Source organism: Tamandua tetradactyla, chromosome 12 (assembly GCF_023851605.1).
Source record: "Tamandua tetradactyla isolate mTamTet1 chromosome 12, mTamTet1.pri, whole genome shotgun sequence".
Lineage (NCBI taxonomy): Eukaryota > Metazoa > Chordata > Mammalia > Pilosa > Myrmecophagidae > Tamandua > Tamandua tetradactyla.
In genome coordinates, this window is record NC_135338.1 from 22244060 (window position 1) to 22257911 (window position 13852).

The window sequence follows — 13852 nt, forward strand, 5'->3', positions numbered from 1 at the left end:
ACATACTTTTCTGAGGTACATATAACTTCACACCATCACAGCTACTATATAGTGTACAGAATATACCATAGTATATACTATATAGTGTATAGTAGTTAGATGGGATGAGCTAAAAGTATGATATAGTTTAGAGTATTCTATTTTATCCATTACCTCCCTATTGATGTCTTTACTATTATTATTAAAATACTATGGTGAATATCTTTTTACCCCCTTTTTTTTTTTTGCATGGGCAGGCACCAGAAAATGAACCCAGGTCTCTGGCATGGCAGGTGAGAACTCTGCCTGCTGAGCCACAGTGGCCCACTGTAGTGAATATCTTTATACACACCTTCTTGTGTGCGTGTTCCCGAGTCTGTCTAGGTATAACTTGAGAGGTGGAATTGCTGAGTTGTACGGTCTGTGCCCTTTCAGTTTTATTACATGCTACCAAATTGCTCTCAGAAGTGCTCATTTAAGCTCCAACTTGTGGTATACTTGTGTCCCATTTTCCCAACATTCTCTCTAAAACTTGATATTGTCTGCCATCTTAATTTGTGGAAAATGGTCTCTTATTTTAATTAATTATTATATTATTTTTATTTGTATTTCCTTGATAATAAGTGAGTTTGAGCATCTTTTCAAGTGTTTGTTGGCTAGTCCTATTTCCTGTTCTGTGAATTGTCTGTTTATATCTTTTGCCCACTTTTCTATTGGGTTTTTCCTCTCTTGTTTCCTATTTAAGGAGTTTTTTTTTACCTCCTAGATACTGATTCTCTTCCTTTTATAAATGTTGCAAGTATCTTTCCCTCTTCCATTGTTTGCTTTAACCATGCAATGCTTATGTTCTTTTGCATCACAGAAGTTTTTTCATTATGACATAGTCAGATGTATCAGTGTTTCCCTTGTATTTTGGGCTTTTTGAAGAAGTCATTCCTATCCCGAGGATATAAAGATATATATATATTTAATGATTTATGTTTTTAAGGTTCAAGTTTAATCAACCTTGATTTTTTTTTTTTTTAGGGTGTGAATAGGAAGCTAGTTTCCCCTCAACAGCATTTACTCAGTAGTCCATGTTTTTCTCCCTTTGATTTGAGATACCATCTTTGCCTTATTTCAAATGTTTTCATATGTACATGGGTTGTTAGGAATACTTTAATGAAAAATTCTGCAAGAGGAGGGCTCCTGAATATTATAACATATTAATGATAAGCTTCTTTCTGTCCTTTGAGTGAGGAGGAGTTACTGCTCTATATCCTTATTAACATTTATTGTTCTCCATCATTTCAATTTTAGCCATTCTGTTGATGAGTGTGGAATAGTATCGCATTATAGAGTATTTGTTTTTAAAGTGCCAGAAAACATTTCTAATCAATGTAAGCATTTATTTACTATACATTTGAATGTATTTGGAATACACATGGAGATTGACGTTTCAAAAAATTTTTCTTATACTTAGATAAGCTTGTCATGGTGGAATCTAGGTGTTTAGGTTTTATTTTGTTTTGGTTTAATTTTTAATAATTTACCCAACTTTTTATTATAAAAAATTTCAAATTTAGAGAAAAATTGATAACACCTGTTTACCCTGCACCTAATCCCCTTTGTTTTAGTTTACTTGGCCTCTCAAGCAAATACCATGTAATGGTTTGGCTTAAACAATAGGAATTTATTAGCTCATGGTTTTGAGGCTAGGGAAAAGTCCAAATCAAATCCAAATCAAGGTAGTGCTTTCTTCCTGAAGACTAGAATTCTGGGGCTGGCTGCAGGCGAACCTTGGTCCTGGGGTTTTCTTTGGTCCTTGCTTTCCCTGACTTGCTTTCTCTGTCTGAATTTCATTCTGCTTATAAAGGACTCCAGTAATAGGATTAAGACCCATCCTTATTGGATTGGGCCACGTCTTAAGTAACTTCATCAAAAGTCCTATTTAGAATGGGTTCACACCCACAGGAATGGATTAAGTTTAAGAGCATGTTTTTCTGAGGTTATACAGCTCTAAACCACCATACCCCCTCCCCATATAGAAACAGTTAAAGGATTACATTTTAAAGGAGGAAAAAATCATGATTCATACAAATATAAAAAATACATGTCAAAGATTTTATTTAACTTGTTAGTTAATGTGCGAACCAGTAAGATTTTACACCTGATTCAGAAGAGAACTCAAAGTACCATACATTTGTAGTCAAATGAAAAATTTATAAATGGATATAAAACTGGTCAGTATCCACAGGGTGATAATTAACTACATTTCACCAGCTATAATTTGTGTTTCTGTGGACATGAAATTATTTGGATTACTATCAGTTTTCTACTAGTTAACTTCTGTTTCCACAGAGTTGTGAAATAGCCTAATTAAAGACAAAGGTGGAGATAACCCAATGGATGACGTAGCTAGGAGACCCATAAATTTCAGTCTTTCACAATTTTTCCCTACATATATGTGTGTGTGTGTGTATGCATATGTTTATGTGTATATATGTATATAAATATTTTTCTACACGTTTGAAAGTAAGATGAAGACGTCATCACACTACACCCCTAGGTACTAAAGCATTCATCTCTTAAGAGTGTTGTTCGTCTACATAGGGCCAATAGTATACACCTAAGAACAGAAAAAAAGAATTCCATAATATTATCTAATTTCCCCAATTGTCCCAAGATGTTTCTGTAGCTATTTTTTGAAAAAGTATCTGATCAATGTTCATTTATTTTAGGTTAATTTAGATTTTGAAGAAATAATCCTTTAGGATTAAATCTTTGATGACTGATCTGGTAGTCTTTCTTGTGACATTTTCATGTAGTAACTATGTTTCTGAAATAGATCAGATACTTTAGGCTGTCATTCTTTTCCCGGGAGTGCTATATCTCTTTTGTTAGCATGTCTGAACTGTGTGCACTAAGCCCAAGGAATATGAACATATCGGTCCTTTGCTGTTTACCCAAAAGGAAATTAGCTGTTGTTATGGGGCTGTTAAACAGGTTTCGTATTGTATCCTCTGGTAACTGTGGTGGTTCTTATGCAGAAAAGAGAGATTTGAGTAATATAGTCAATTGCTTTGGGAAGGAAATGCAGCATGGAAATTTAAGATAAAGTGAGAGGGCAGGAACAGTAGACAAGTTTTAGCATCCACTCATTGAAGCTTTTTTTTTTCAGAATTCAGATTTGTGAGCCATATAATGTTCAGAGTTCTTCATTATTTGGGTTGTGTTTTTTTTTTTTTCCCTTACCTCTTTTTTTTTTAAACAGGTAGCCTAACTCAGTTTTCCTGTATTTAAAGATTTTGATAAACTTTTCAAAAAGAAATTTAATTATACATGTTTCTTATAGATATTATGCAATTGTTATGAACTTTTAATTCTGTCCTAAAAGCTAAATTTATAACTTCGATTGTGTCAGAGGTCCCCGAGACCACCCCAGGCTCATTGATTCACTGGGAGGACTCACAGGATTCAGCAAGTTGTACTCATGACCAAGATTTATTGCCACTGTTAAAAGAAAAGCTTTTCAGTAACAGTAACTTTAGGATCTCACAGCTTTATCAAGCAGTTTGTGAACTGGACAGCATCTCACTCAGAAATCAGAAAGGAGCTCCATGTCCAGGGGTGGAAAGGGGAAGCTCATATGGGGTGAAAACAAAAGCAAGTGAGGAAATGTTCTGATTGGCTGACATTAAGATTCTCCTTAATTTAGGGCAGGGGTCTTACAGCTATTCTGAACTGAAACTGGATTATTGCCATGTTAGAATGAAAGTCATACCTGAAAGAGAATAAACGCTCACCCGATTATGAAGAAAAAAATTTATTCACGAACTTGCTTGAACGGCGCTCAACGGGAAAATGATGGCTGGTGAGCCAAGCAATGGAATGCCACAGATTTTATACCCTAAGCCTAGTGTGCAGGTCCTTCCCCTGTTTCTCTGCTGATTGGATGGATACCCCAGAGGTTTCAACCTATCCAGAAGTCTAACTAATTTGTATTTCCCTCCGAAGTTTACCGCTTTTGATTACGCTTTACATTTCAGTGACGCTGGCCTTTATTTATGTAAACTTGTTTTTACCTATATAAGGAATTGGCGCCAATTCTAGGCTTGCGTCAGAGGCCCTCTCTTTTCCCTGCCTGCAAAACCAGCCTGAGCCATTTGCAGCCCTTTGTTTAGTTAGTACTGTTTCTCTCATCCTGGCACCATCTTGTGTGAAAGCTAAACTGTTTTATTCTTACATACCAGATATTGCTTATCTGCAGATATGTAGAATGTGTTACATTTTCTCAGAAACCCCCTGCAGGACAATTTTGGTCTTCTAGAAAAGCCCTTCTTGGGTAGGGGTCCCTCCCAGCAATGCCCAGTTCAGGTAACCATTTCATTTTACTTAACACAGCCAAAGGATACAAAGCAGATGTATGGAATGAAGTTTGGAGAAAACCAGTTGCAGGCTTCCAAGAGTCCTCTCCCAGTAGAGTCATAGTGTATGTACTCAATTCCTCCAGCACTGATTTGTGACAGCATGTGTATAATGTTTTGTACCAGGAAAGCTCATTAGAGACTCAGTACCCCAGGTATTTACTGGGTGCTGAACGCATAAGCATCCCTTTCCTAACATGTATCAAAGTTCCAGACTTCCAAAAGGGAAGGAGGTGTTCAACATAAATCTCATTGTTTGTACAAACAATTCAGGCACAGTAAACCATTCTTACCAGTTCTAGAAATGGTTGGGACCTTCCTGAAATCCAAGTTCTCAAACACTAACTAAGGGCCAACATTTTAAGTAAGGTTTTCTAGGGATAGCAGTCTCTGGCCTGCTATGTTAACTTTTTTATACAGGACTAGCGTTTCTTATTTCCTTCTGTTATGCAAATCATAGCATTCAAAGAATGCTTGTATCTTTACAGTAACAAATTTATTCAGATTTTATGTAACAGTGGCAAGCTCTGTGGGGAAGTGAGCAGCTAAAAAAGGATATTCTATGTTTTAGGGCTTGCTTTGATTTTCTCATCCCCAGATGAGTGCTTTTTTCATTTCTATATTAACCCATTATTACTTGTCAAAAAAATTTTCAGGCTTATTGCTAAGTATTATTTTTAAGTTCGTACTCTAAAAACCATGCTGTGTGCCCTTGATATGATCTTTTTCTGTTAAAAATATATCAGTTCATAAAGATAACACAGAATGGAAGAAAATTTTTGCAAATCATGTATCTAGTTAAGGGCTTGTAACAAGAATATATGAAGAATCATTACAACTAAACAATAAAAGACAACCCAGTTTTAAAAATGGGCAAAGGATCTGTTTTAGTTTATAAAAGCTCCTGGAATGAGATAAACCTAAAATGGTGTGCAGGGGAGTCAAACCCATATCCCGAGTATGTGTCTATTCCTGTTAGAACAAATCGCTGCCCCCTCCATGATGGAAGTGGTCTGACAGAATCAACCTGCCACCAGGCAGCAGGCTGATCACCTTAGGGAATGGTGCCATATCAGGGACTGAGTATGGGTCTCTGCTGCTGGCAGATTGGGCACTCAGCAGTAGCCGTGGCCAGATCAGCTGAAGAAGCAGTGAAAGAATCTCTCTTCTCCCTTAAAAGCCTTCAACTGATTGAATTATCTCATTAAGATACAGGCCATAGCTGATTGCAGATGTAACCAGACACAGATGCAATCAACTGACTGATGACTTAATACACCGGTTTTTCAGTTTATCAACAAACCATGAAATATTCTTGCAGCAATGGTCAGGCCAGTGCTTGCCTAACCAGACAGCTGGGCATAATCATTGGCCAAGGTGACACCAGAACCTAACCATCACACCTGTAATATTCAAGTATTTACTAGAATGAATAACTTAATTTTTCAAATATAAGTAGATTACTAACCACATTGGAATATCACTTGTTCATTCTGAGAAAAAAGATTGGGAAATCCAAAGAAGGGTGATATTATGTTGGGAATATTTTAAGCATTTTCCACTTTGCAGTGTGACATATCTCTGTGTTTCTCTGGGGTATCTCAATTTCAGACCTCAATTAGAGATGTGAATGAAATGGACTTGGTTAGGAGTAAGATTAATCAAAATACAGGGTAATGGGTGATATTGACTGTAGTCTTAAAACTTCAACTTCTGTGTAAGACCAAAGGAAGAGATGTTTATTTGGTACAGAATTTATGTTTTTAGTTTAGAAATAAACCTGTGTTTATTTAGCAGCATCTAGTACTTTGCTGTTTATGTTGTGCAAGTGGGTGCTGAATGTGGGACATCTCATTAAGGAGTTCTTGCCTGGAAGCTTTTTTCCTTAGGGGTTGAAGTGTCAGAGTGCTGAGGAGGAGTTGTTCTCATCCTTAGCCTTTGAATATTAAGTCATATAAATCTGAATAAACTTGTTTGGGGGATAAAGAAATGAGTTTTCCTCCCACTTGGTTTTATTTTGTCCAAAATTCATCAACACTCTTAGCTATAAAAGTACATAATAGGCACATCTTTAGTGTTCTTAGTGAGGTATGGTTCTTGTATATATTTCTATCTTGTTTAGCTTATAGCTAAGTAAGGCATAACTGAGAAATGTAGTCTGTCTTCCATCTAGGATGGTGCTTTATATTAGTCCCATATGAGTACTGAAATAGAAAAAGAATTATAAGGAATCTGAGACAACTTTCTTATTCCTCTTCAGTCAGGTTCTCATGGTGACTTTGGTCTGTTTCTTCAAAGTTTCATAAATTCCTAGACCGTCCCTCAGATTCATATTCAGAGGCAAATACCAAAGTGTATCTCAAGCCAAACGTAAATGAATTTTAGATTGGCTGCTGTTTCAGATGATTCAGGTCACTGCTCCACTCATCATCACAAATAATTCCTGCATATTTGTCAAAGGGACTAGAAGTTCTTACCCAGTGGATGTTTTGGAAATGAATGATATGTTTTTGAAATTTCCTAAAGAGGGAGTTATTATGTATCTTGAAATCCCAGCAAGAACATGCCTTACCAACAAAGAATAGGGATATGGATGGAGGTGAAATGCCTCTCTCACTTGTTACCATACCCTTTTCTTTACAGAAGCCTCGCTCTCCAACTGTCTTCTTATGTCTTCCAAGGAGATAAACAATCTGTTTCTTTTGTGACCTAACTTTCTAAACCCTCCATTTTATTAGGATTGCAGAGTCCAGTGTGTGCTGAGTGACCACATTTGTTATTCCTTTGGTGATTTGAGGATTGATGTTTTGTAAATTCCTTAGGCAATTTTAACACTTTTAGTTAAACCATTCAGTCTGACAATAAGAACTTTTCCCCCAAGAAGTATGGCCCTATGGCAGGAACTAATTGTGTTTTTGAGGGTAGCCAGTTAATGAACACCTAAACAATTTATTGAGCATGTAAGAACAAATCTTTCAAGCAAAATGCCTTTCTCTCTTCATCTGTTCACTGAGTTACTGGGTCAGGGAGTCCATTTCCAAAACTGCCATTATTTTGGATATGTGGATTAGGTTAATGGAAAAGTTGATTGTGATGTCAACATGGCAGAGGGAATTCTCTTTCTCACTCCTTATCTTAAGCCCATCACCCTGCAGAGTCCCTGAATCCAACTTTATAGTACTATAAAGTACAAAACCATGCCAAGCAACCCTAGTCAGTAAGCCCTTGTGGCAGTAAGAGGATAAAGGTGGTTGAGGTCTCATCTGTATTTGTTCTTTTTCTCTGCCATCTTTACCATTGCTAGGCAAAAGTAGAAGAAAAGATCCAAGAAGTCTTCAGTGCTTACAAGTTCAACCACCTTGTACCAAGGTAAGCTGTGGATTGGAGTTGGAGGAAATCTGGGAGATACCCTACTGTGGGAAGCTTTCTTTTTTCTTCCTTGAGCTTATGCAACTACGAGGGAGGGTCTGCTGTAGTTTCTTTACCTGTAGCTACCTGGATATGCTTATGACCCTGACTCTTCCTCCTGCTGGAATACTGTTTAGAGGAGATGCTTCATTTGAATGGAGCAATCAGGTGCTACATGGGATGCCTCTCGAGATCTGAACTCTGAGGTTTGAAGATGGGAAGAGGAGGGAATGTTCATGTTTTTGCTGGGCTTAATTGCACCCTACTACTTTGGTGTTCAGATGGAGAACTCAAGTTTTTCTTTTTCGTATTGAACTTTGAAACAGATGTTTGGTCCTGGAGGATGGTGTAAAATGTTGGATTTCTTTGACATGAATTATTATCTAACTGGGAAAATGTGAGAGATTTGAGCTTCTCCCAACCTGGTCCTTATTGGCAATTGTGCAGCAGATCCCAAGGATGAAATTTCACATGAGAAACATAATGCCTTTTGTTTCTGTGGATCTTAGCAAACTGAAGTCTTTTATGCCAGAAATCCCAAGAAGGAAATTAGAAGCATAAAGTTATTGTTTAATTTGAACTTCGTTTTCTCTTTTTTCCAGTTATTTTGTATGTGACTAGAATTTTATAAGGTTATGTCATTATTAGCATTTCTCTCTCCAAAACCATCCTGTGGTTTGTCTCCAACAATCAGAACAAATCAGTAGTCCAAAATTGTGGGTGGTGGTCATTTTATTTGAATCTTTGTCATTCTGTGAGCAAAGTATAGTGAGGCAGTTGGCTAATAGCTCTGGATAGGTAGCTAAAGTGTCTGAAGTCCAGCCCAACTACCTTTAACAGGTCTCCTAACTTCATGAGAACTTTTAACAAACTAAATCCTGCAATCTGGTTTCCAGGGTACTTCTACTAACTGGAATATTAAAAATGGGTCCATCCTGAGTTAACTATATATATATATTTTTTTTGTATAGTGATGACTATGTATTTATCTATCTATCTAACTAGCCACATTCTATTTTGCCACCATTTACTTAAGCCCATTTCTATCAGAAAATTCTAATTAGTCAAGACAGAAAACAATAGGAAAAGACAAGTGCTTATAGGGAAAAACAGGATGGAAAGGTTATTTTCATCTTCCCTCTGTGGAAAGAAGGAAAATTGCAAAGAACCAGAGTTTTACTCCAACCATCTAAACTAAATTTATGCATTAACTCAAAGCTTAGAGCTCAATAAAATGAATTATTCCTCTTTTCATGAGTCACTGCTGGATGTAAGTGAATGACACTGAGAACGAGTGATCTCGGATAAAAGGGCAGTCAAAGGAGTCCCAGCTCCCACCTCTGCTGATCCTTAGGCATAGCCTGGTACAAGCTAAGCTTCTCAGAGGGCGTGTGTTTTGGTGATGGGCCCGATCACTTTAGGAAGAGCTTTGGGATTAGCAGTTGTACTCCCTAGCAACTCACTTGATTAGGTTCTGAGTCACAGTCTATTGTCTGGTGCTCTGTGGACATATGTCCTACGTGTTTACAACACAAGGGACCTTTGATCATTTGGCATCCCTTTTCCATTCACCATCAGAAAGTCCACCCTTGGACTTTTCTTTTACTCTTACCAAGGTATGACAGAGAATGAAAGGATCCATTCTGGGAGGAAGAGGATGGTTTTTGGGCTAGGGAATGGGGGAGGAGAATAAAGGAGTAAAATCCCCTGATTCACAGGTCTTTGGACAGGTGTGGATGGAAAACAAAAATGTTCCTCTTATATTTGGCTCCTTTGTGGAAGTAGAATACATCAGGGCTTTGGGTTTATTTCAGGAATCTGAAATTCCCCATTTTGTTATTGTTGCCTATGAAAATGGGTGTTTTAAAGGATAATAGTATGCTCATTAATATTCAAGTTTCTACACATTGTGGCTGAATGGTTGAGTATTAAAATCAATATGTAAATATAAGGCTGAGGCCAAGTCTCACCATCATAGAATGAGCTTCCAGAATAGAAGAACACGTCTGAAATTGTGTAAAACTTTAAATTATTATCACAATTTCAATATTTAGCATTTTAGTAGTCAAATTTTGAAAGTCTAATATTATAGCCCAAGAACAAACCTTGATTATTAGCTAAAGTAAATATTCAGATATTAGCAGTAAATCTAGATGACACATGGCTTGTTTGTATTGGGTCCCTGTGCTGATCAGATGTGATGGAATGACAAACTCTCAGGAATGCTGACCACGCACAAGTTCAGGGATGTCTGGAATGATGCTGAAGTAGGCATTCTCCTGTTCAGCCTTCCAGAGGCAAAGCTGAATAGCACATTTGGGCTGAAATTCAAGGGTGAGGCTGACTGTTGGTGCATTTTACAATTATTTTCCATTCCAGAAATGACTTTGCTTTCTCTAAAACTGTGAAATATGCATCCTATTCTAGAATGAAATGGTCTCAAGGAGATTTTTGATCATGCCCCAACAGTTTTGTTCATTAGCACTCTACTTTCCAATTAGAGTTAAATTTTCTTTCCTTGTGGTGAGTTATTCTCCCTCTACACCCATCTGAATTTACCCTTTTCCATTATTTACATTATCTTCAGTAAGAAATATGAAATGCAATAAACTACACTCACACCACTTACACATATATTCACACATCATTTTTTTTTTTTTTTTTTTGCATGGGCAGGCACCAGGAATCGAACCCAGGTCTCCTGCATGGCAGGCGAGAACTCTGCCTGCTGAGCCAACATGGCCCACCCTTACACATTTTTTTAATATTGTTTTCTCTTGAGAAAAAGTGTTGGGTACTCCTCAGAAGTGAGAAATGCCCCCTGCTAATAGGACACTGGTGGTTAAGTGTTAACGATGCCTCTGAAGCCAAAAGACTTTGAGAGTTAAAGTTCGGGGAGCAGTTATCACACAGGTGCCTGTGCTTAGCTTTGATGTCCTATGCCATGTCATGTTGTAACATTTTTTAGAACTTACCAAATCCTAAGCAGTTAAAACATTTTTTCTTCCATAGAGTTGTACTTTCCGAAGTTCTTACAAATAAATTCTTCTTTCCTCACCCCTCCCTCAAGTGATTTATTACTGAAGTACCAGAGACTTGCTTTTTTTTTTTCCCTTTAACTAGAAGTACTTTATTGCTCATCATTATATGAGCCTTCTCAGAGGCTTACTTTTTTGTTCGTTTGTTTGGAGTAATGAAAATGTTGTAAATAGATTGTGGTGATGAATGCACCGAGGCTTACTTTTTTTAAAAAATTTATTTATTAATTTAAAAAATTAACAAATGCAATAAAAATTAACATAGATAATCAGTAATTCACAATATCATCACTTAGTTGCATATTCATCATTTCTTAGAACATTTGCATCCATTCAGAAAAAGAAATAAAAAGACAACAGAAAAAGAAATAAAATGAAAACAGAAAAAAAAAAAGATTATACCTACCATACCCCTTATCCCTAGCTTTCACTGATCACTAGTGTTTCAAACTAAATTTATTTTAACATTTGTTCCCCCTATTATTTTTTTTATTCCATATATTCTACTCATCTGTTGACAAGGTATATAAAAGGAACATCAGACACAAGGTTTTCACAAACACACAGTCACACTGTGAAAGCTATATCATTATTCAATCATGTTCAAGAAACATGGCTACTGGAACACAGCTCTACATTTTCAGGTAGTTCCTTCCAGCCTGTCCATTACATCTTGAATAACATGGTGATATCTACTCAATACGTAAGAATAACCTCCAGGATAACCTCTCGACTCTGTTTGGAATCTCTCAGCCATTGACACTTTGTCTCATTTCATTCTTCCCCCTTTTGGTAGAGAAGGTTTTCTCAATCCCTTAATGCTAAGTCTCAACTCATTCTAGGGTTTTTCTCAATCCCTTGATGCTGAGTCTCAGCTCATTCTAGGATTTCTGTCCCATGTTGCCAGGAAGGTCCACACCCCTGGGAGTCGTGTCCCACGTAGATAGGGGGAGGGTGGTGAGATTGCTTGTTGTGTTGGCTGGAGAGAGAGGCGAGGCTTACTTTTTGACTAGAGAAGCCCCTAGGCTTTCGTAGGTTTTAATGAATTTTGAAAGTTCCCAGGAGCCAGGTGCAGGGGTAATTCAGTGGTAGAATTCTCGCCTGCTATGTGGGAGACCCAGGTTCGATTCCTGGCCCATGTATTTCCCCAAAAAACAAACAAACAAAAACCAAACAAAGAGAAAATTCAGCAAATGGTGCTGCAATAACAGGATACTTACATGGAAAAATAATGAAATGCGACCCTGCCATACAGCATACAAAAAAAAAAGAAAAAGTTTCCAGGAGCCAGCAATGGACTGAATCCCTTGTCTTCTCATCTATCACAACCAAAGACACAATTGTCAGGAATAGTTCAGGTTTAGGAAGAGAAAGCATGTTTTCTCTCATTCCACTCTGCCATATTCATTCAAAGTTATGCATTCCTTCATTCATTCAGCAATAATATCTAGAGGGTCTCCCCATGGACCAGGAGCTCTGCTGGACTTTAGGAAAACAGGAGTGAGCAAAGGCTGCCCAGGTATTACCCTTACTAGGCTCCCAGTCTCATTGGAGAGGTGACCATTAAACACAAAGAAATAGATATCAGTGGGATGAGTGTCAAGATGAAGAAGATGTGTTGATCCAGGAGGTAATAACAGGGAGGATATAATTTAAACTGGAAAGTTAGGGAAGGCCTCTCAGAGAAATAAACATTTAGGCTGAGACCTTGAGGGTGAGTAGGAGTTGGCCAGTTTAGAGGGTGTTGGAGTGTTCCTGGCAGAGGGTACAGTATGTGCTAAGGCCCTGAGACTGAAGGGTCTTACACTCCCAAAGAAGGGAGTATAACTGGCAGTGAGAGCATGACATGAAATTGGAGAGTAGTAGGTGGAGGCACATGGAGGCCTTTCCTGGAGGGTCTTGAAGCCCAGTGAGCTATACCATCTTAGGGAAAGCCATTTACATTGCTGTCCAGAACACATACCTTTGTATGTTTCTTCTCCAGCAGTAGAAACCTGGATCCCAGTATCCTTAAAATGTTTACTTATTTGATCAGTCCTCCTCTGTGTTCCAATCTCCTCTCCCCCTCCTCTTCATAGCTGCACAGATGTCCTCCTCCATTGAACTCTGACACCTGTATTCTCCTCCTCTTCCCACCACTCCTGTGCAAAGTCTACTTTGTTCTGCTCCACTTAATCAAATGGCTTCAAGGCTGAATTGTTCAGGAAAGAGAGAGGAAGATCTCTAGCTCTCCATGCGCAGAAAATATTTTTAGATAGAGGTAAATTGAGAATAAAAAAGTTATAAGGCTCTTAGTACAGTTTCTGATTGACCAAAATCAGTTGTTCTCCCTGGGCATCTCCCTTCAATTTAAAAGAACCATAAACCTCAAAGGAGGAGTTAAAATTCTGTCAATTAACAACATGGCTCTTGAAGCTCTAGATAAAACACTCAGAGAAACAGATATCTTTGCTAAGATTTTAGAATATCATATTCATATTAGTGGTATGTATGTGTTATGAGTATGATTAATGGATGAGAATGAAAAAGAATAGTTTCCACTGTAGAAATGGTCAGTGAAGAAAGTATCTCTTTTCCTGCTTATGGCCAAAGTTTGTCTTCAGGTGAAATCAGTTCAAGGTACTCATAAGTGTCCTCCCTAGCAGGCCTGGCTGTCTGTGAATGAGATTCATGGTGGGAGGAGAGCTATTGGGGGGTCCCTTTTGGGCTATCTTAGGTCCCATTTCCAGGGACCAACCTGAAGCTACATAAAAGGTGACTGTGGCTTCCTTCAATTAGGTGTTTCCAAGCAGATAGGGTTCTGATAGTTTCATGTCACTTCAGAATTCTAAGTCCTAAGCCAGAGTCTCTTACCCTCCGGAAACAAAGGCATTTGCCTCTCGGGTCTTTCATTTCATGTCAAGTGAGAAGAGTGCTAAGACAAGGAAACGGGTTCCTTCTTCAGATTTTTTTTTTTTTTTTAATACGGGAAGGAATTTGTTTAGTTACTTAATTCAGCTTCCCCAATTTGGAAGTTAGCTT

The 13852-nt window shown here is 37.8% G+C and overlaps 1 protein-coding gene and 1 non-coding gene across 2 annotated transcripts in view; both read left to right on the plus strand.

The window, feature by feature from the left end:
• Positions 1-13852, plus strand: part of FNTB (farnesyltransferase, CAAX box, subunit beta) — a 92827-nt gene that overhangs the window by 9733 nt on the left and 69242 nt on the right. The window contains exon 2 of the mRNA XM_077122722.1: positions 7690-7754. Coding sequence (XP_076978837.1) covers positions 7690-7754 — 65 coding nt within the window. The remainder of the gene's footprint in view (positions 1-7689; positions 7755-13852) is intronic.
• On the plus strand, positions 11903-11973 carry TRNAS-GCU (transfer RNA serine (anticodon GCU)). Its single transcript has one exon. It is a non-coding gene; the product is annotated as a tRNA-Ser (tRNA).